Source organism: Natrix helvetica, assembly GCF_964273705.1.
Source record: "Natrix helvetica genome assembly, chromosome: 2".
NCBI lineage: Eukaryota > Metazoa > Chordata > Lepidosauria > Squamata > Natricidae > Natrix > Natrix helvetica.
In genome coordinates this window covers 268403326-268427528 of record NC_138552.1, presented here as the reverse complement: position 1 = coordinate 268427528, position 24203 = coordinate 268403326, and the positions used below count along the sequence as shown (strand labels likewise).

The 24203-nt window shown below is 41.8% G+C and overlaps 1 protein-coding gene across 1 annotated transcript in view; it reads left to right on the top strand.

Annotated features, from left to right (window-relative positions):
- Positions 1-24203, top strand: part of EPHX2 (epoxide hydrolase 2) — an 84591-nt gene that overhangs the window by 22538 nt on the left and 37850 nt on the right. Inside the window, exons 7-10 of the mRNA XM_081944311.1 lie at positions 2052-2147; positions 2362-2440; positions 6342-6376; positions 9154-9180. Coding sequence (XP_081800437.1) covers positions 2052-2147; positions 2362-2440; positions 6342-6376; positions 9154-9180 — 237 coding nt within the window. The remainder of the gene's footprint in view (positions 1-2051; positions 2148-2361; positions 2441-6341; positions 6377-9153; positions 9181-24203) is intronic.

Here is a 24203-nt window from a genome sequence, read left to right as displayed (position 1 = left end):
TGGTGCCAGATCCTCCCGAATGATTATCGCTACCCCACCGCCCCTACCCTGGGCCCGTGGCTGGTGGAATACACGGTAACCTGGAGGGCACATTTCCCCGAGGGGCAACCCCCCATCCGGGCCCAACCAGGTGTCCGTTATTCCTGCGAGGTCCGGCTCCCCCTCTGTGATCAAGTCACTGATGAGGGGGGCCTTGTTAACCACGGACCTCGTGTTACACAGCATCAGCCTAAGGCCCAGGCTCTGCCGATCCTGTCCACCTAGACTGCGGGGGTTGGTGCATGTGACCGGGCGTGTCCAGCAGCCACGGTCTCCCAACCGACTACACGTTCTTCTGATGTCCTCGCGCCTGCCCCTCCCTACTACCGTCGTTATTACGGAGCCCCTTATAGGAATGCTGTTTTCCCCCACCTCCCCCACTCCGCTCCCTTCCCTCCTGACCCCACCTGTTCGCCTGGCTATATCCACACCCCTGTGCTGTGTAACCCTCCCCCCCACCGTGGAGCCCCTTAAAACCTTCAAAAAACATTTCACTAAAAAAACCCCTAATCCCCCGCTTCCTCCACCTCTCTGGGTTAATGAACCCTTCATCGAGGTGGGCCCTGGCCAGGGCAGGGGGGCATGCCTTCGAGAGAGGGGACCCTCGCAGTCGTAGAAGGTCAGACCTCGAATAGATTATGATGTTAGTTTTAAGCCATGGCTATGGCAGGGTTTCATTTGTAGCAGGGTGTCAAAATACAAGTCCAAGATGTAAATTGGAGATCAGTCGCCACCGCCGGTCGGGCCATAGGGCCAGGTATCGCCCCCCGAACGTCCAGGCGCTGCTCCAAGCCGTTCTCCCGCCGAATCGCCACTCCACCGCCCTGGCAGCCGCGCAGACCTCCTCACCGTTTCTCCGCTGCTGCGGCCCAGCCTCTGGGTTCGTTCTCGCCTCTTTTTTCACCGATGTGCTTCCCTCCTTCTCCCGTCCTCCTGGCTGCCTGACCCCCCCGAGGGGGCCAAGCTGTTCTTGACAAGAGCCAGGGTTACCGCTCAACAGTTCCAGGCCCCCAGAATGACAAGTGGGGGCCGAAAACACCCGCTACCCCCGTCAGGGAGACCCATCGCATGAGCACGCACGAGCGAACCAGTAGTAAAATAAATTGAAACCCACCACTGCATACGGCCCTGGCCCCCTCTCTGCCTCTTACACCGAGCCCTCATCAGAGCCTTCCCCAGACTTCAGGACTGGCCCATGTTCCTCCCCAACCTCCTCACTGCCCGAATCTGCTGCCAGCTCCGCTGACAGGTCACAACAGGGAAAGCAATCCTGTTTATTGTGATTTGAGCATATACAAATGAAAAATCATTTTCAAGAAGAGGTTGGACAACCATTTGTCTGAAATAATATAGGGTTTCCTGCCTGAGCAGGGGGTTGGATTAGAAGACCTCCAAGGTCCCTTCCAAATCTTATTATTCTGTTCTGTTCTGAATCATGTATTGTGCCTTAGACATTTCATATAGTGAAATACAGCAGGCTCAGATTTATCCCAAATAACTAGCAATACGTGGCTTCAATCACCTTGTTTGCATCTGTCCAGACGGCTTCCAGCTGAAAGCAAATCTGGTCTTATTTTCAGTCTCTCTCATGTTCTTCATTGCAGTTCAGCAAATGCTTTTTCAACCCATCTCTACGTGTAAACAGTGCCATTTAGCCGGGGCTGTAATGTACTATAAGAGAGAGAAAATAATGCCATTTTGCTGCTGTTGTAAAAGCTAGCAATAACTCCTATTTGCTTGGATTCATTCCTTGACTTCTGCCACTGACAGTACCAGTTTCTTTACAGGAAGGTGGGTTTTGATCATCTATTTCTCATTTCCCATATGGCAATTTTAAGTAGGGGTGGAGGTAGGTACCCTCTCCAAGCCTTTGCTTTGCATATAGCTGTTTCCTGTTTTTGTTATTATGCTTGACCTACTTTTTAACAATTTGCTCTGAAGTTTAGAGATGCAGTTTCTTCTGCCTTTGATAATTCCGACTCAAGCCTTTCTCCCTTCCTTCATGTCTTTAGCCAGACACCGAGTTGCACTTTGTGGAGATGGGGAGTGGTCCAGTGATATGCCTCTGCCACGGATTTCCAGAGTCCTGGCTTTCTTGGAGGTTCCAGGTGACATAATTTTTAAACATATTTATTCCCAATTTGCATGAATGCCATATTTTGAAATAAGTTCAACTTACTTGAAGGAAAAAGGAATATCCCTTTCTCATACATAATATATGGCAGCTGCAATGTTTACATGGAAGCTTTGGGTTGTAGGAAAATGGGCCCACATTACCTGTGCACCCAACAAGGTTACTTTTGTCTTTTTTTCCCATGTTAGATTCCTGCCCTTGCTGATGCTGGCTTCCGTGTCATTGCCTTGCAAATGAAAGGCTATGGAGATTCTGTGGGTCCACCAGGTATATTTCCTCTGTGTCTGTCTGTGTGTGTGTGTTTAAAACAGATTCACTGAAATCGTCCACTTTTTAAATATGACATTGCTATTTAAGTCACTTGTTAGTTCTTCACTCACAACTTCCTCATGGGTTTTAGCAATACAAGAGACACCTTGCAAAGCAAAGAAATCACGGTGATAATTTTAAATGAATGAAAGTGTGTTACAGTAACATTGACCCCTTGATCTATTTAAGTCTGCTCTAAAGACCCTGAAATCAACTGTTTTCTCAGGATCCAAAAGATGAGCAAAGAGTTTAAATATTCCCTAACTAATCCTTGCACCTTCACCTGCAATACTGTTTGCATTTTTAAAGCTTACATATTAATTGGCTTCATGCAGTAAACGTGTCTGTAACTGATAGCAACTCTCAAAGGTCACAAGCCAAGATAGGCATTTCCCAACTCTACCACCGTAAAGCCAGTATGGTGTAGTGGTTGATGTGTTGGACTAAGACTGGGAAACTAGCTATAAAAGCCTTGTTATATGCAACCCAAAGTCACTTGTTGTAAGATGGGCAGCTATATAAATTTGATAAAGGAAAGGAAGAAAATTCTCTACCCTCACGCTTGGAGACTCACTGGGTGAGAAATTCTGTCTCGGCCCAATCTGCCTTAACCACCTTGAGTTATTTAAGGAAAATTAATAAACAGTAGATATAGAGATGCTGGAATTTGAACTTTGTGTGTGTGTGTGTGTGTATTCCAGTAACATTTGCTGCCATTCTTCAATGCACAGGCATACATGTAGAGTAGTGCTTACTGATAGTCATCTGCTTATGAACACAATTGAGCCGAAAAATTCTGTTGCTAAGTGAGACAGTTATTATGTTTTACCCTATTTTCCTGTCATAGTTGCTAAGTCAGTCACTGCAGATGTTAAATTAGTAACACAGTCAAGTGAATCTCTACTGACTTTTTCAGAAGGTCCCAAAAGGTGATCCCATGACCTCAGGACACTGCAGCTGTCATAACTATGAGTGTATTGCCAAGCATCTGAATTTTGATCATGTGGCCACTGGGATGCTACAACTGTCATAAGTGAGAAAAACAGTCATATGTCACTTTTTTCAGTGCCATTATAACTTTGAATGATCACTACAGTTGTAAGTTATCTGCATTAGACTGGACTCTTTTCCCAAAATAATAGCCTTGACTGTCAAGGGCCTAAGTCAAACAAGGCTTCTTGAATTGCACTCAATGGCCAGCTGATAGTTAATACAACCATAGTAGAGTTGTCATAGTGGCAAACTGGGCCTATCTTTACTTGGGTCACCACATTTTAAACTAACTGAAGCTTTGAATAGCCTACAAAGGCAGCACTATGTAGAGCAGGGATGTCAAACTCAAGGCCCATGGCCAGATCTGGCCTGTAAGGTGCTTAGATCTGGCCCGCAGGGCCACCCTAGAAACAATGAAGGACTGGTCCATGGTACCTCTGCCAATGAAAATGGAGCTTGGCAGGGCTGCAAGTTCTGTCTTCACTTGCAGAGGGTTGCAGGAGGCTGACACAGCCGAAAACAGCTCGGGAGCCCATTTTCACTGGGAGAGCACTCAGGTTACCACAGGCACTCCCGACACGAGTGACGTCAAGATGGCCACACCTACCCTGCTCACCCCGAGATCAAACACAACTGATGCGGCCCTCAATGACATTGAGTTTGACACCCCTGATATAGAGCATAGCCCCACTGATAACTTTTGTAAATGTTAGGCCATGAAGTAGAACGAAGCAGCTGTCTGAACGTTTGGCCTAATCATCTCCTTTTAATGACCCCATAATCCCTTGCAGGGTAGAGTCTGGACAATTGAATGCAGCTGAGCGTTTATTGGCTGGATGCCCTTCCTGTCTCCAATGTGGAGTTATATTCAGTAGATATATTCTCATCGTACCCAGAGAGAGATAAATATCTGCTTCTACCTAGGTTCGAACTCACAGCCTCCTGAATGTGAGGCAAGAGCCCCACCTCTAGGCCACTGCACCACTCTAATGTTTGGCATAATGCTAACTATAAAAGCTTATTGCTCCATTCTGCCATTTTTGAGATTTCAAACAGCAAAACACCCAAATCAACACTGCATTTGAACATGATTTTTAAAACATTTTACTGATTTACCTGCATTTTATGTATGCGCGTGCCACTTCGTTGGCTGACACCGCTAAGAAGAACTTATAAATAAACATGATGTTTTCTCATCGTATTTAGATTTGTAATCCTCTCATTATCGAAATGTCAAGTATTATTTCCTCTGTGTGGGCACACAACTGTGTGTCAGTAAACACGTTCCAGTAGCAGTCAAACAATTGAGATGTAGTTGATTTTTCTTTTTATATTGTTTGCGGAAAAATCTAGGATCAGATTTGTATTTATATTTCACATTTCACAAATCGTAAGAGTCCTCCTTGCTTTTGGATGTAAAATTGCTCCAGAATTTTCTAGGCACAGTGCCCCTGACTTCTGGTCATGGACAGACTCAGCAGCAGTGGCAAGAAACAAGAGTGTTCCACTCTGATTGTTGTCATTTCATTTCCCACACTGCCAGAGTGATGACATGGAAAGGATATTGTTGAAGATTAAAATGGAAGGTTGACACAACTGGGTCCTGAGTGGAATAAGACATTACATTGCCCTGAGCGGGTGAGTGTAGGGACTACTTATGGATTCTGGTGGCTACTAGGGATGCAGAGGGCAGACATAAATCCTCTGGAGCTTGTTAGAAATACAAGGACAGCTTGCTTCTTCATTTCGCTCCCCCATCCCCTTCCTTCCTTAAATGATTATGTTCAGAGTTTCTTCTGAACACAAGCATCTTCTTATTGCATGTCATATCCTAAGGGGAGCTATTGTGTCATCATTATGCAAGACCCATGGTCCCAAAATGAATTAGATTCTAGCATAATATTGTGGTCTCAAGAGTTTCAGGGTGCAAGATTCCAAACCAGAGTTCTGTTCAATATCCCAGAAATAAGATGGAATTTAAATGGCCATTATGTTTGCTCTGTTATTGGATAGTTCAGTTTGATTTTATTCTACATTTTGTTAGAAACTGTCCTGCTGGCTGAAACTTCTAACTTCAGTAGTAAGATTGGCATTTCTATTTTGCCGGAGTTTGTAATTTTCTTTTTTTTCCTCTAAGTTGTCATGGGACATGACTGCTCATGCATGTAGACTTTTGGATGGACGGGAGAAAGAGGAAGATACAAAGTAATAGCAATTTCAGGAGTGATGTGTTCCAAGAAAAGTCTAGGCTTGCTGACTGGTGGATGGCTCATTGCCTTCTGCTAACACAACTAAGAAATCGAAATGCTTCTTGGGTGTCGTTCATATCCTGAATAGGACAAAACTTTTGTTTTTCCACTCTATGGAAAAACATGCGCCATGGTGGTGCAGTGGTTAGAATGCAGTACTACAAGCTACTTCTGTTGGGTACAGTTTGGCAGTTCAATTCTCACCAGGCTCAAGGTTGACTCAGCCTTCCATCCTTCCAAGGTGGGTAAAATGAGGACCCAGATTGTTGGGGGCAATGTGCTGACTCTGTAAAGCACTTAGAGAGGGCTGTAAAACACTGTGAAGCCGTATAGAAATCAAAGTGCTATTGCTATAGTATAGTGAATATTTGAAATTGGTTTTCTCCAATCTTGATTCAACCATCTTCTATTCTACCACATAGAGTATTCTTTCTATGGTCCTGTATGAAAGCAACTTCTCTTCCTTATACAATCTATGAAAACAAGCCCATCTAGGATGTTAATTCGAAAGTTTGTGGAGAGGCATTACACACAGGAAGAAGCCCGTGGCAAGTTTTGGATTTTAAAATTAATTTATGGGCATACAGTGGCTTTAATAATGCCTGTTTTTGTTGCAGATAAAGAAGCATATTCTCAGGAAGAAATTTGTAAGGTAGGTCATTATCTTCAATAACATATCCTTCACTTGTAGTGACTGAGATACACTCAACAGCATTTATGATATATCAATATGTAAAACAGTTCAAAGAAGTATTTAAACCAAAGAAGGTCAACATCAATACAGGTGATCCTCACGAATCTGAAGTTAAAATGGCATTGAATGAGAGGAGCTTAATGGTCTTTGCATTGTAGCATATCAACATCTTCACAGTCACATAATGTCATTTATCATCTTCACTGCAAAATTAAAGGGGAAGCTGGTACGAGGTTACAAAAGGTGATCATGGGACTTCAGGAAGCTGAGATCACATGAGATTTACCTATTGATAGCAACTGGGACTGCTGGAACTGCCCATTATGAGTCAACACGGTCACATAATGTCACCCCTAACAACCATGTTGCTTAACAGTGGAGTTGCTAGTCCCAGTTGCCATCAGTAAGCAAGAACTACATTCAGGCAATTGAGTGTTCAACAGTGAACAAAGCCATGGGAATATGATTGATGTGACACTCTTTAAGTGTATAACTTGTATATAACTCATAGCTTAGTTTTTTACATGCAAGATGATAGCAATTGGGGGACCTGATGTTCCATCACTAAGCAATGTAATCATAAAGCATGGGGATGCCAGGACAGCAGAACTTCGGGGTCCAAATGTAATCACCATTCATTCAGCTTTGTCATAACTTTGAACGGTTGCTCAATGGATGGTTGTGGGTTGAGGACTACCTGTACACAATAGAGAGGAAAGAATAGCATTCATATGCTAATCCGACTCAGCCTAAAGTGGTTTAATGTAGCAACCAGACCATTTCATTCTTCTTGTAAGGCTACGTTGGATCAGCAAGAAGATGCTAATATGATTGGTGCTGCTATTGTTATAGTTATTTAATTGCAGCAGTACTGTGTTTATTATTGTGGTAAAAACTCTGGTGCATTTTCAATGAGTTCTAGGGACAAAATCAGATAAACTGAGGCTTTGGTAATCCAGTACAAATTCTAGCAGGACATGGCACATATGGGAATGATAAAAGTCGACAGAATTTTCAGAATACATTTCTAGTTTATGTATATATCAGGGGTGTCAAACTCAAGGCCCGCAGGCCGGATCTGGGAAATAGCAAAGGACATCCTGCGATGCCTCTGCCAGTCAAAACAGAGCTTGGGAGAGCCACGTGCGACCCTCCTGGGCCCCGCTTTCAGTCTGGACGGCCTCCTGCAACCCTCTGTCAGTGAAAATGGAACTCTGAGCTCCTTTTAGGATGGCGCACATGCCCCACCCCGAACTCCATTTTCACTGGCACAGGACTAGCAAAAGAAACTAAAAACAAAACAAAAGGATAGGAAAGGAGAAAGGGAAAGAGGAAAGGCAAAGAAAAAGAAGAAAAGATTGGAAGAGAGCAAGGAATGAAAGGAAAAAGAAGAAGGATGGAAGGAAGAATGGAGGGCAGGAGATTTTGAGAATGAGGGACAGTCTGAGGGAAGTCCTGCTTTAGCACTTGATCACCACAGGTGCCCCCGACACAAGTGACATCAAGCTGGCTACACCCACCCTGGCTACACCCACCCTGGCCACGCCTACCCTGGCTCCCCGAGGTCAAACAACCCTGACGTGGCCCTCAATGAAATCAAATTTGACACCCCTGGTATATATCATAGCCCATTTATGTTTTAGGAATTGAGGATTATAAAATAAAAACAGTTACTGATTTTTCCTAGGTAAATATATCACATCACATGGATTCTTAGTAATTTATACTACAGGAATTGTAACTTAGCCAGCTTTTTCTCCTCCATATTACCAAAGCTGTTTAAAGCTAAATGAGAGTGATTTCCTTAAGTCACTTTTTCAATTCCACTAAAAAATCCACACTTGAGAATTGTTAGTTCATACAGCTCTAAAACATTGACTTCCTGAACATTTAAAATAAGTGTGGTGATTTGTGTGAGAATTTGTAGGATTGTAATTATGGTTTTGGAACACAATGTTTATGGGCAGCATTCTAATAGATTCTTATATTATACTTTTGGTTGCAAGAACAATTAAGTCATTTGATAGGCAAGGCAGCCGATGCGATGCTTATGTGTGTAATTACCTATCTGCTTTCTGTTAAACCAGTATTAAGGAATCTAAAAGGCCTATTTGCTTTTATACAGTATCTGGCATTCTGCAGCCCAGGAGGAAGTTTCATGCCATCTCTGAGGGAAGTCCATCATTAGGAAGAGTCATTTTCTCCACGCAGAGAAGGACAGGACAGGGGACAATTGCACTGGCGGGGCAGGGTGTGCGTGTAAGAGTTAGTAAAAGATGCAGGTTTCTACTGAAAGAGTGCCCCCACCTGAACCCATCTAGACATAGGAAATAGCCCAAGTTAGAAAAGCTAAACTTCAACTTGGAAAGCATCCACACTTCTGTCAAAACACAGAGGAGTATGATTCAGAAGGTGACCAGTGGGAGACATAGGAAAATTTCATTTCATATACTGATGGTGTTTCAGGTTTTGAATGAATAAGATACAGTGTCTACCCTAGGTAGATTGAATTGGCTGCATGCCCAAAGTGCACTTTTATGATCTGCTAAAATTCAATTCCGATGGAGTGCAAATAGCGTTAAGAACATGCATGATGTTGTATGCCTTCTGCTCTCAGTCTGAATCTGCCTGGGCTGGTCCAGGATGGACCAAGTAGTGGAAGACAAAATAAGAGGGTTTTTCTCAAGAACTTGATGTCAGTGCCTGACTTTTTTTTTTTTGCTTATTTACCTCAGGATTTGGTGATCTTTCTGGACAAAATGGTAAGTTATGCTAGTTTCTATCTTACAACATTTATTATCAACAAGGTCGTACCATCCCCTACAATGGTGGGATTCAAAAATTTTTTACTACCGGTTCTGTGGCTTTGTGGACGTGGTGTGGCTTTGTGGGTGTGGCAGGGGGAAGGTTACTGCAAAATCCCCATTCCCTCCCCACCCCACTAAGCTGATTTCCAGCTCCATTCTGTTCAGGACAAGAAAAGAAGATCAGCTGGGAGATAGCAGGGGAAGGGCCAGCCTATTTTCCGGTTCTCCAAACTATTCAAATTTTCTGCTACCGGTTTTCCAGAACCTGTCAGAAGTAGCTGAATACCACCTCTGGTCCCCTAGGATGCCATAGTGCAGGGGTGTCAAACTCGTGATGTCATGTTTTCGTCACGTGGTGTTTCTCAACTTTTTTCACTTTTGCTAAAACGGGGATAAGCGTGGCCAATATGTGACACATCCAGCCCATGAGCTGCAGGTTTGACACCCCTGCCATAGTGTATTTGAGTCTTCAGTGTTCAACTGACCACAGGTGACCAGCTGCGTTATATCATTTCATCTCCACATGGAAGAAATGAGATTCTAAAGATGCGAAAATGGCTCTCCATTTTCAATAACCAAAGTTCACCCTGAGTATTATGCAGTGATGTCTTAGTGCTCCTAGATCCTCAATTATAGAAAAGAGAGAATCCTTGAAACGGGATTTATCAGCACAGCTATGTCCACTGCCAAAGTGTCAGGAAAAAATGGTACATTTTCCCCAATTTTCCTGTGTGAGCAACTAATTTTTACTCAGTGACTGATATTGTCTCTTACCAATTTAATAGCAAAGGCATCCTCTGTCAAGAGATGGGTGCTTTATGTTCTTTTTTATTGCTTTTAAAATAGAGATGGGTGCTTTATGTTGGAGATGGAAGAGTCTGTCAGCTATCCAATAAAACATATGTGCATTATTGCTTTCTGCCACAGTTGGGCCATAACTAACTTCTAGGCTTCTTTGACTCACAAATTTAAATTACCCTGATTTCATCTTCACGTACAAAATGACCTGATGGTGACAAGGTGGACTAGATGAGCCTAAGAATCCTTTATTCAGCCAATAGCAGCCATGGATTTCGAGATGTTGATTTTCAAGGTGGAGATTTGGGGACATCTTAAGGTTTTATCTGGCAAATGAAGAATTCCATCGGTATTGGAGGAGGGGCTATGATTTGCTATCTTGTGCTAAAATTTGTTTTCTGCATTTTTGCACTTAAGGCTAGTAATAGTAAGCAATAAGTTTCTGTAAGAACATACATTTTTATATTTAATTTGCCAGCTGTTTTAGATCTACATGGTTATTTGCTTGGGTATTTGTAGCTAATTGTGAGCAAGACACTACTTTTTGTATTATGTTATTGTCATACATGAGGGGTAGCAAGGAAATGAGTGCTTGAAAAAACAGGGAACAGGAATACCATTTCTGTAACTTTTGCATGAGTTCTCTGCTTTCTAAAGAAGTTCTTTCTCTTCTTCCTAGTTTGCAGGACTTTCAACGAACTATTGAAAATATGAGACTTTCTTAATTCTATGCAAATAGGTTTGTTCTTTTTGTTGTTCCATAATTTATATCTCACCATATTCAAATAGTGGGATAAAAGATGGTTCACAATCATAAAAGTAGACAAATCAAACAAAGCAGTTAACCACCATAAAAAAGAACTGTTAAGCCCCATAAAACTATAATATGCTTCCATAAATTCAGATTTTAAAAGAAAATGAAGAATGAAATGTCATTTCGATTCAGAAATAAAAAGACTAAAAAATTCATTTTTCATTCCCTGTCATAAAACAGTCTTCACTGCCTTCCTAAGAGGTAACTCTGTGGGGCTGATCTGACCTCTTGGGGGAAGACTATTCCATAACTGACAAGGCCTGTTTCTGGTCTCACTTCATAGCCAAGTTCTGTTGTGAAAGGAAATACATTCCAAACTTCCTCTCCCATCCCGAATGCACAGGACAAACAGATTCAGTTTGAAGGTAACAGCCTCATTGGTAAATGGGAGCCAAGCCATGTAAAAGGCTACACAGGTTAAAACCAACACACAGAATTTTATTTTACGTTTTGAATTTAAAAAAATACAACCCTATCAATCACTGAAGCAGCTCTTACTCACCAGCAAACAGGCTGCTGCATTCTGCACCAGTTGCATTTTTCTGAATAGTGAAATCATTTTTCTGAATAGTGAAATGTGTTGTGATTATGTGTTAGCAATAAAATGTTATGGCTGAAGCTGATGCATCTCAGCAGATGCTGGTATGAGAACTGACTAATTGTGGAGATATTTGTTGCAAAAGCTTTTCTGTAGATGCTAAATATGAAGCAATTCAGGTTGGTGGGTCTTGAGATGTGAGCTTTTTGGTGCTAGAACTATACAATATTTTCTGATTTCCAGGCAGATGGCTGCTGCGTACTCCTCCAACTTGCAGTTGGAGAAAATGCCGTTTCTCGGCATGAAAGTTTGTTGTGGTGATGCAGGCTTATGGTGAGGAGGATATGAATAACTGTCACTAAGACTGTAAAGGGCTAGAGCTCATATCGGCTGAAACTAATATGAAAATTGCCTTTGACTAGTTGTGGAGAGACCAGTTGCAAAGGCTCTTCTGAAGTACAGTAATAACTGTTTTCGAGACAGACTTTCCACGCAATAACGTTTACCTTATGAAAAGATAATGAGACATAACCTAGTGAAATAATGATAATAGGATTTTGATAATGATTGAGCTAGTTCTGGATTTCAAAGGGTTGGCGCATTTAACTTAATTTAATTAATATAATTAGGTAATGTAATTAGACAGCATCACCACCAGATGGATTCATAACTGGCTGACCAACCGCACTCAATGTGTAGTCCTCAATGTAACTGCATCTACATGGAGGAAGGTATGCAGTGGAGTACCCCAAGGTTGTTTTAGGCCCAGTACTCTTCATCAATTATTTGAATGAGGGAATAAATGGGGAACTCATCAAATTCGCAGATGACACCAAGCTGACAGGAATAGCCAACACTTCAGAAGATAGGCTTAAGATACAGAAGGATCTTGACAAACTTGAACATTGGGCACTATCTAATAAAATGACATTCAATGGTGAAAAGAGTAAGGTTCTACATTTAGGCAACAAAAACGAAATGCACAGGTACAGTATAGGTGTACCTTGCTCAATAGTAGTAACTGTGAGAGGGATTTTGGAGTCCTAGTGGACAACGATTCAAATATGAGCCAGCAGTGTGCAGCAGCTGCCAAAAAAAGCCAACACAGTTCTAGGCTGCATAAACAGAGGGATAGAATCAAGATCACGTGAAGTATTAATACCACTTTATAATGCCTTGGTAAGGCCACACTTGGAATATCACGATGTAGAAAAGATGTGGAGACTCTAGAAAGAGTGCAGAGAAGAGCAACAAAGATGATTAGGGGACTGGAGACTAAAACATATGAAGAACGGTTGCAGGAACTGGGTATGTCTAGCTTAAGAGAAAGAAGGACTAGGGGAGATATGATAGCAGTGTTCCAATATCTCAGGGGTTGCCACAAAGAAGAGGGAGTCAAACTATTCTCCAAGGCACCTGAGGGTAGAACAAGAAGCAATGGGTGGAAACTAATCAAGGAGAGAAGCAACTTAGAACTAAAGAGAAATTTCCTGACAGTTAGAACCATTAATCAGTGGAACAGCTTGCCTCCTGAAGTTGTGAATTCCCCAACACTGGAAGTCTTTGAGAAGATGTTGGATAGTCATTTGTCTGAAACGGTATAGGGCTTCCTGTCTAGGCAGGGGGTTGGACTAGAAGACCTCCAAGGTCCCTTCCAACTCTGCTGTTGTATTGTATTGTATTAATTCTATTTAATTAAAAGGGCTTATGTGTTCTAACTAAGAAGTGGATTAATTCTTTCACTCCAGGCACTTGAAATATGGCAGTCCTGTGTCACTGACCTTTCCTGACAAAATGGCTTCCTTTTTTTTACCCCTGATAAATGGTCTGTCTCAAGTGGAAACTAAAGAGAGAGGTCACCAGAACAGCACCAAGATGTTAAATAACAATTCCTCCTTTAACCTTTCTGGGAGCATTCATCTGTCCTGACAATATAATTAGGATTATAATTCAGATTGCCCGATTGGAGAGAAAGAATCAATTTGGGATTTATTAAAAAGGGATAGGTACATAAAGGGAGAGTATTTGAAATGCTGGCAACTGATTAACTGAAACATTAATGTCAGCAGATTTCTGTTTTCCTGCTGAAGCTTAACATCTTTTTAAAAATGTAGAGCAGCTTTTTTAAAGCTCTATTCAACTCCAAATTTCCATTTTTCTAAATTAAAGGAATAAGCCATAGCAACACTTTACAGGTGCCCCTGCTACAATTCTTCAGAATTGTTATCTTTTCAAACCAGCACTTAGTCTAGAGCAGAGGTGGGGAATGATGGCCCTTTAATGTTTTGTGGACTTCAACTGCCAGAATTCCTGAGGCGGCATGGCTGGCTCAGGAATTCTGGGAATTGAAGTCCACAAGTCATTAAAGGACCACCTTCATAGAGGTGCCCCCCCCCCCCCCCAGGACCAAGATCTATTTGAGAGAAATTTACACCAGATGCTCCCATCTTGTATAAAGAAGGAGACAATTGAAGACAGACATACAGGCAGGCCCTTGTGATGGAGTCCCTGTTCAGAATTTGCTCATCAAAGTAGGGTCAACTCTGTTGAATTTCAAATGCCAGTTGAGAATATTTTTAGATTTTATGGATGTTCTATCTTATCTATCGCTTTATAGTAATATTTGTTTGCTTAAAACTCAGCCTCTGTATAGTTAAGTCTCATATTAAAACATGTACATCTGTGCATGGTCTGTATTTCATTCTTTGGTAATGAAACACAATATTGTATGATTGAAAGCATTAGGAAAAACAATCCCTTTACCTATTTAGTCTATTAGGCAGGAAACAAGCTTGAGAATTTCCCTCTGTGGTTGTTTTTATTTACAAAGATTTTTTGATGATTTTTTTTTTCATGGAAGTTTCTACCTGGTTCCTAAAGTTATTCTAGTCTAGAATGGGCTTACACTCAGGGCAGTTGGCTTTTACAGGGCTGCCATATTAATACCTTGTAGCATATTTATCGTTATATATTTTATATTGTTTCTGAACAAAAACAAGCAAAACCTGCGTTCAATGAGAAATAAGATTGACCTTATGTAGAATTTTGGCTTTTTCAGTAATGGCACACTATTTGAGTGCCTAGCTGCTTTTATTCTTTGGGGGGGGGGGGGGATAATTTGCATTGGAGAGAATGAAGTCTTTTATTTGTATGAAGTAGTGGTGGGTAATATAATTGATATAGATGCAGAGTGTTTTATTCAGAGTCCTTAATAAAAACTGTCTCCTTTGACAGTCTCTTCACTGAATATTTAGTGGCTCTGGAATAGCAATCAAGTATTGTAATTGCTCAGGGTTACTGTCAGTAGTTTTGCTGACAGAGTCTATTTTGTGAGCTAAATAATAAACGGTTTAAAAGTTAAAATTTACATACAGAGTTGGGGGACTTGAAGTTTGCTCTTGCAAGACATCATGGGCCAAATCTGCTTTAAATGGGAACAAGTGATAGCAGTGTTCCAATATCTCAGGGGTTGCCACAAAGAAGAGGGAGTCAAACTATTCTCCAAGACACCTGAGGGTAGAACGAGAAGCAATGGGTGGAAACTAATCAAGGAAAGAAGCAACTTAGAACTGAGGAGAAACTTCCTGACAGTTAAAACAATTAATCAGTGGAACAGATTGCCTCCAGAAGTTGTGAATGCCCCAACACTGGAAGTCTTTAAGAAGATGTTGGATAGCCATTTGTCTGAAACAGTATAGAGTTTCCTGCCTAGGCAGGGGGTTGGACTAGAAGACCTCCAAGGTCCCTTCCAACTGTTCTATTGTATTGTATTGTAAGTGCACAGAAGCAATCTGTTTGAAAATATTAGGAATTAGGCATACTTCTATATGGGAACTCCTAGTTCAGAGGCTGAATAGCTGGACCCACTTTATGGAAACCTATGGATAATATAGCCAATGGTATGAAGAATTGGAACTGTATTACTTAATGTCTTTTCCAAGTTTCAGTAGTTGAAGGAATTAAATAATAATAATGATACCATTGATAAGAACATTAGAACACCAAGTATAGTCAAATGCTCAAATACTTTGGCCAACTAATGAGAAGGAAGGACTCACTGGAGAAGGGCCTAATGCTGGAAAGATTGAGGGCAAAAGAAGAAGGGGAGAATAGAGAATGAGGTGGCTGGATGGAGTCACTGAAGCAATAGGTGTTAGCTTAAATGGACTTCGGAGGATGGTAGAGAACAGAAAGGCCTGGAGGAACGTCCATGGGGTCGCGGTGGGTTTAACACGACTTCGCAACTAACAACAACAAGAACACAGAGAGATACCATGAAAGTAAAGCTATTTTGTCCTAAAGTGAGGACAGAACTTTAGAATATGGAGTGCTTGATCTGGAGTCAGGACAGTACACTCAAATAATAGACTGGAAGTTGATAACTTTCCTGAGAACGTTTCGTATATCCTACTAGGGTCGCTGTGTCATCTCAGGTTCTTTTAAACTGAGAAGCAGTTGTCTATTTGGCATTTTCTAGTTATACTCTTTTCTCTAGCACCTCCCATTTGTGAGAGAATTTAACCATGATGCAATTGCCTGTCTTTCAGCTTTGAAAGACAGAGAGGAAACCCAGTGCTAGGAAAATGGAAATGAACATGCTGAATTCTCTGTAATTCTCTCCCTGATTGAAAGACAAGAAGGGACCAGATCCATATTTTATCTAGGACTGTGCCAGTGAGGATTGAAAACATCTTCTTAATTATGAACACATTGAAAAGATGAGAAGTAGAAGGGTCAATAATTATCTGTGAGTAAATTAAGATAAACAACTCTCAGAGTCTTGCCATACATACCGGGAGAGGGGGCGCCAAAAATGTGTTAATAACCATGTTTCCCTGAAAATAAGACCGGGTCTTATATTCTGTTTTAGACCAAAAGACTCATTAGGTCTTATTTTGGGGGGGATGTCTTATTTTGTGGCTGCCTTCCCGCTCCCTCCAACCATCTGCTTACCCACGGCTGCAACGGCTTACAGGGTTTCCCAGGGCAGACACACTTTTCAACTGGATGGAAAAATGACAGAGACTCAAAGCTTTGTCTGCTTGCAAATGGGACACTTTGAAATGGAGCTAAGCACATTGGGATCGCCCCCCCCCCCCCCCGGTGCCTCTGCCTCCGTCATCTCTGCTGCACAATTTTTATTGCTGCCGCGCAAATTGCTCCGTTCCCAAGTGTCTCATAAGCACCCAAACACATTTTGCCTGGACAGAGAAATGACAGAGATTCAAAGTTTTATCTTTGGAGCGATTGGCTCCATTTGCAAGCAGACAAAGCTTTGTCTTCCTCTGGGCGAAACGTGCACGGTAGACCCAGGCAAAGGCACAGTAGGGGAGACAGGCAATCCCAGCGCACCAACCACTCCGTCCCACCATCTGTCAGTTTGGCTGTGCTGGGCAGGCACATACACGGGACATCAGGATCGCCTGCCTCCTGTCTCCCCCATGCTTCTGCCTCCTCCAGCTGCCAGTGCCTCCACGCAAGCCTCTCATGAGCATCCTGTGAGTCAGGCAACTGTGCCGCACGTCCAGATTGTCTGTCTCTCCCCACCCCCCACCTCTGCCTCTGTGCTCAGACTTATTTGCGCTGCGCCAAAGGATTAGGAACAGACTTCCCTGGTGTGTGTTTTCCTCTGCAAATATTAGCCCTTAGTACTTCAGAATGGCAGCATTTTGGAGAAGGCTGTTTTAGGAATCCCAACACTTTAAAATCCATTCAGTTTCCCTATTTCTGTGAGCTTCTCCTGTTCCAAATGTCTGTATTGCTCATTCTCTTGTCCCAACCAACTTGAATTGACTCAAAAACTTGCTATGGTCTCTCTTCTTTTATGGCAAACAGTCCTTGTCTTCTGCCTGCTGCCTTCTTGCTGAGGTTAGCAACTATTTGTGGTGTCCTAAGAATGAGAATCTTGCTGGCCTAATCACTATAAAAAATAATTTGCTCAGGATAGTGATGAAAGTTCAGCAATTAGTGGAGCAAGAACACTGGAATGGTATTAGATACAGCAATGGTGATAGAAAAAGAAATAGTGTAATAAACTTGCCAAAAGTGAATGAACATCTTGCCATGCTTCAGATGTTTCGTTTCATGCTGTAAAACTGTTCTAATGTGTGGCCTAGTTAATAGTAGTGTGTCTTTATAAAAGCAGAGGGCACCTCTGCTGTTCCTGTTACAGTCCTACTAGTTGGCAGAAATGTGGCTGGCTTTACGTTTTACGTTGAATTATGATTGATTTCACGGACAGCCAGGTGGTCACATTTTAATTTGGCATTTTTGTCCACCTTTTAAATCCTTCCCAAGAACCTGGAATAGGCAGATGCTGCGGTTGAATAAGGTTAAAAGTATCGTTGCAGGATGTAAGCTGTTCCAAGTAAAATGCCTTCTGCAGTTGACGGTATTCAAATGGTAGGCGCAGAAGGTTTGGAATTGCACTCAAGGGTGCCTATCACTATTAGGGCTTTTTTTGCTTCCTTTTGCCACAGTGGTTCTTCTCTTTGCAGGTCTTTATTGTTTGTGATTTTCTCCAATTTTTTCTCTTCTATTCTGCTATCTCCAAGTACTGCTATCTCCACTATACATTTTGTTTTGTTTTGTTTTGTCTTTCTTATCCACAATTGTTAAGTTTAGGGCCATGATGGGGAACCTACGGCACATGTGCCGGAAGTGGCACGCACAGCCATCTCTCCTGGCAGATGAGCCGTTGCCTGTTGCTCTTCTGGGTTCCTCCGTGTCAGCTAGCTGGCCTTCACATGCGCAGGAACACCGGAAACCGGAACAGCAGCCGCCCAGTGCGTGTCGGGAAGATGATCTTCTGGTTTCTGGTGCACGCATGTACACTACCCACCTGGTCTGATGTGCATGTGTACACAAAGACCAGATGGCCGGTGTGCATGTGTGCGCCGGACACCGGAAGATCATATTCCCAACGCTCACATGCGTACCAGGTGACTGCTCTTCTGGTTTCTGGCACCCGTGCATGTGCACACGTGCTCCCATTTCAGCACTGAGTGCTGAAAAAGTTTGCCAACACTGGTCTAGGGCGTTATGTGTCAGGTATTTGTCTATTTGAATTCTAAAGTCCCAGAGCACTTTATTGTCCTGGTTTTTTAAAATACTTTTTTCTAATATTCTATAGTCCCACCAGTTCTTGCTTGTAGGCAAGTGGTTTTTCTTGCAGATATTCCAGTGCACCATTATGGCTACTTTGTCATGCCATTGTTCATAATCGGTTTGTGCAATTTCCTTGGCAGCAGCTAACTGTGACTTCATCTTCTTTGCAGAGGCAGCATTTGCTGTCTGTTACTGTAGTCTCATTTCTGGCTTTGTACGCATTTGGTCTTCTGCAGCCAGAATTAGCTCCTCTGTCTTTTTCTTCAACTTTCTTGCTCTTAGACATTGCCAGGTCTTATTGTTATCTGCTTTGCAGACTAGGTGTGTGTGTGTGTGTGTGTGTAAAAGAGAGAGTGGGGGAGAGAGAGAAAGGGAGGGAGAGGGAGAGAGAGAGAGAGAGAGAGAGAGAGAGAGAGAGAGAACCGTCCATGTAATATTTTGCCTTGCCACATCTCTTCTTTTATTCTTCATTAGTTGATAACCTGGCATTGCTCGGATATTTATTTATTCCAATTACACAGGGTCCTACCTCCTTCCATTAAGGTCACGGCAATTCCTGAAAGGTGATGGCAAGATCAACTTCTCCCTGAGCCCTAATTTCGGCAACAATTAAATTAGTTAAAAATGTTTTCCCTGTGCCGCCAGAAGCATAAAGAAAAATGATACCACCTTGTTGTTTTGCTAGCTGATCCATGATCATTTGGTATGCTTTTTTTCTGATCTTGATTTAGAAGTGGCTTCTTGTCTGTGATATATGCACTAAGCAGTTCGACGTTGTAGTTCTTTTCTCATATGTAATCTGCGTGAAGTACGTCGTGTCAGTCTCGTAGTGGTGCAGGCAGGCCAAGTTGCAGTAATGCTTTATTAATCATGGTCATACATTTGTCCTCAAGAATAATGAAAGCATTGTTGAAAATGTCCAGACCAAACATAATTTCTAATGTTGGCTTTTCCCTTACCAGAGGGAGCCCCCTTGTGTACTGTGAAACCATTACCATGGTAACTCCAACTGTGCTGTACAATAGAAGCCATTTTAACGTACAACAGGCTGTATCTTAACAGAACACACACCCTGAGGAGTGTTAGGGGTATTTTTTTCAGAGAGTAAATCATCTGTGTACCAAGTTTGGTTGAAATTGCTTGAAGTGTTCCAGAGTTATGCTGGAGCATACACACACACACACACACACACACACCATCATTTTTTATATATATAGAAGATTTGGTTTTTCTTGTAGGCCACTTTGGTCTCTCCAGCATTCAGTAAGCCTTCATGCTTTTGTAGCTTTAGTTCATCTTCTTCACTGTCCTTCAAATATTCTTCCAATGCCCCTTTTTCCTTCTTCAACCATCTGGTGTACTTACCACATTCTATACCCACTATACTCCTTGTCTGCCAACTTCGCTGCGTAGATGAAGGGCATAGTTCATTGCCATTATATTTATCCTTTTATCCTGCCTGATTTTATATAAAACTCAAGGTGACAAATACACCTCCTGTCCTATTTTTTCCCACAACAATAACCCTGTGAGATGGATTGAGCTGAGAGAAAGTGAGTGACCCAAAGTCACCCTCCCATGCGCTCTTCTTTCTGGCCCTCTCTACGATCCTAGCACTTTGCCCCAAAGCATTTGTTTGACAGGGAGCCATTGAGTGGGGACTTTCTTCCCCCTACTCCCATACCCATCGTCCCTGTCCTCTCCCATGTGCTTCTCTTTCCTGCCCTGTGTACGATCCTTGTCTACTTTGCCCCAAATCCCTCAGGTGCTTCCCCATTGGTCCACTGGAGGGTGAACGTTATGGCTGGCTTTCCAGAGGAAGCAACAAAGAGGAAGCTGACATCACATACAATTGCCGCTCTAGGGCGCCGCACTCGCTCTCCTTAACGGCCCAGGCTCATATCTTTTCATGTCTAAGGTGGGATTAGAATTCACACACTCCTGGTTTCTAGACCAGCAACTTACCCAGTAGACAAAACTGGCTCTGATGTTACAAATCATATTATAGGTTCGTGCCCGATGTTCAAAGACCACAGTGCCCTGAGGATGGCATCTTCCCACCATGCTGCCCCGGCGAAGTCAAAACACTTTTGCAGCAGATGATTGGCTACTGATGGACACTACGTACTGGGATGGGGGTTGAAGAGAAAATTAGCTATGCGCTTCATGCCTGAATTTAAGACTCCACCTGAGTTTTCTGCAATCACTATCTCTCAGTAAAAGAGATAATGATTGCATTTTTTTGAAATGTGGCTGGTTTTAAGAGTTTTGCTTTCTTGGGAGAGAGGTTGAGGCAGATCTTTATACAACATCTGATAATGCTTTCAGAGTAGCTGGGTGTACTCTTGAGGCAGATGAGATTGACCTCAATATATGCAACCGCAGCAGCACAATTACAGCCATCATTGACCTTTGTGTTGATTTGAATTTCTTGCCCTGCACCCATGGAAAAAAAATGTTCCACGTAGCTTTTGTCCCGAACCTATGACCCCAGTTCTGATGAGCTTTGTTTGTCCAATCAATAATGTGTAATGCATATTCTTTAGTGCTAGATCATTATAGACAACCTTGTGAGCTTGTGGGGTAGGTGTCAGGATGTTGGGCACAATAATAGAACATTGCAGCTGGCCTTGAGGCCCAAAGCAACATCATGCACAGCTAATGATGTATCAGACTTAAATTCCTTTCTGTGTTTGTCTATTAAGGTCAGGGTCAAGGTCAAGTTGTAGAAAAAGAACCCAGAATAGGGAGAAGATGAGTTTACAATTATTGTGATGTTCTAATTACTATTGAGTCGATCTTTGTAGAAGTCTAATGTCTTCACACCAGTCAAAAGATTGATGAGTGTGAACATGAGGTGGGGAGTAGATAATGCAATGCTTTGGATCAGAATGACCAGATTCAAATCTCTGTTTAGTTGTGAGACTTATTGGGTATTTCTGGGATACTGCTAAGTATGTTTAAAATTAGCTGATTTGGATATGGATTATTCTTGCAATTTCCAAAATGTTTCCCTTTGAACCTCTTCTGGATTGGGGGATTCAATGGTTTCTTGAAGTAAATTGTCCTAAGCAAAAAGGGTATGAGATAATACAGAGAGGTTCTAGGTCCAAATAAACCTTCTTTTATCGAGAACATTATTTCCAGGACCCTTCAAATCATTTCTTATTTGAAATATTTACTTCTGAAATCCCCCCAAATACCTTTCCCCCCCAAATCTGCATGTCCCAAAGGAAAACAGAATGTTCTGGTGTTCTCTGGCAAGGGCCACTTCCAGATGGATGGATTTTACACATCCTTAGTCATCACTATCATTAAAACTAAGTGTTTTACCGGGAGATTGTGATGATATAATGGAAGTAGAAAAAACTAATCGGAGTTTCTTGCCAAATGATGTTATAATGAAAATCTTGAGAAAATCTACACTAATATTAAGTTGTTGGAAAGTCATTCTTCCAGTTATTCTTCTCTAGATATTGGGTCTTTGGCTCTCTTTATCTCTTTCCTTATTTCCCCCCACCCCTTGTTCGTCACCCCTCCACATCTCTCTTGTGTCCCTGGGAAGAGCATGCTTTAAACAATATACCATACTTTTTGGAGTATAAGTCGCATCTTTCCCCCCATAAAAGAGGGTAAAAATGTTGGTGCGTCTTATAAACCGAATGCAGCCATTTTGGCCTCCCGAAACCCTGCCCCACGCATCCCATTTTCTCCAAAAACGGGCCTGTTTTTCATAAAAATTGGATGTGCAGAGGTTTTGGAAGGCCTTCAGAGTGCTCCTGGGGGCTGGGGAGGACAAAAACTATATTTTTTTCTTGTTTTCCTCTTCAAAATCTTGGTGTGTCTTATACGCTGGTGCATCTTATAGTCCAAAAAATATGGTGCTTTTCAGAGCAAGGCTTTGAACTCAAGAAAAGACCATGTGAAGTCTACAGATACTATTACAGAATGATCAGTAACTGTCTTTCTTGCTTTGTTGGACAATATTTGATTTGGGAAGCTTTCCTACAAAAGGAAAAGTCCTTTGTGTCACACTAATTAATGTAGTTTCTTTGTTCTACTCCTAAAGATAACTTAGCCAATCCTCCATCCTTTCTGAAGAGTTCTCAATAACTTGCAAATGCATTTGCTATTTTTAATTAAAAGCGTGTGATGTTTTAAGGGCTTCTCTAAGCTTTAAATATATGTGCAGAAAATAGTGTAGCAGGCTATTGCTTACTTTCTGTTTTGTCTGGATTTTAAATTGTGTTCCTACTTTTCTAATTTAGAAACCCAGTCCAGATAACATTCATGAATAGGTGGATTAAAAATGTAATGAACCAAATTAAGTGATAGAAGTAACCAATTGTCTTTACTAGATTTTGAAACGAAATATATCAGTCCTACTTGGTATATGGGTCAGAAATCACACAAAAAATCCCAGGGCTCCAGGCTAGACTGGAATTGAATGAATGAATGAATGAATGAATGAATGAATGAATGAATGAATGAATGAATGAATGAATGAATAAATAAATAAATAAATAAATAAATAAATAAATAAATAAATTATAAATAAATAAATAAATAAAGGCATCTTATTAGGATGTAGTGGTGGATCACTTCCAGGTTGTTACATTTTGATGTAATCATCAGCAATTGAGCTTAACTAATTAAGTAATGAAGTGTCTGCAGCCTCAGAGAGCACCGTGGACTGCACAGTAGACCCCAAACTCTTTGGTCTTTGGGTACACGTCTATCACCTTTAAGTGTCAAGGAGAGTTTGGAAGCTCCCAGATTGCATGCCAAATGTATTTATGTCAATCTCTGGAAAGCTAAGAAAAATAGAATAGAATAGAATAGAATAGAATAGAATAGAATAGAATAGAATAACAGAGTTGGAAGGGACCTTGGAGGTCTTCTAGTCCAATCGCCTGCTTAGGCAGGAAACCCTATACCGTTTCAGGCAAATGGCTATCCAACATCTTCTTAAAGACTTCCAGTGTTGGGGCATTCACAACTTCTGGAGGCAAGCTGTTCCACTGATTAATTGTTCTAACTGTCAGGAAGTTTATCCTCGGTTCTAAGTTGCTTCTCTCCTTGATTAGTTTCCACCCATTGCTTCTTGTTCTACCCTCAGGTGCCTTGGAGAATAGTTTGACTCCCTCTTCTTTGTGGCAACCTCTGAGATATTGGAACACTGCTATCATGTCTCCCCTAGTCCTTCTTTCTCTTAAGCTAAACATGCCCAGTTCCTGCAACCGTTCTTCATATGTTTTAGTCTCCAGTCCCCTAATCATCTTTGTTGCTCTTCTCTGCACTCTTTCTAGAGTCTCCACATCTTTTCTACATCATGGTGACCAAACCTGAATGCAGTATTCCAAGGCTTTACCAAGGCATTATAAAGTAGTATTAACACTTCACAGAATCTTGACTCATCATCTCTAAAGAAGGCATCATGTTGTAAATCTGGCATGTCACTCCAACTGGTGGTTTTATATGGTACAGTGTAGGAAATGCCAAACCTTACAGCTTTTGCATGTAATGAAACTGCTCCCAATTTAGGCAGACTGTTCTTCTGTCTCTATGATAACGCTATATTAAAATGTGGTGCAAGTAGTTCTCGAGTTGCATCCATTCATTTAAAGACAGTTTAAAGTTATGACAGACTTGGAAAAAGTAACTTACAAACCGTCCTCAAAGTTACAGCTGTCACACCATCCTTGCAGTCACAATTTGGGG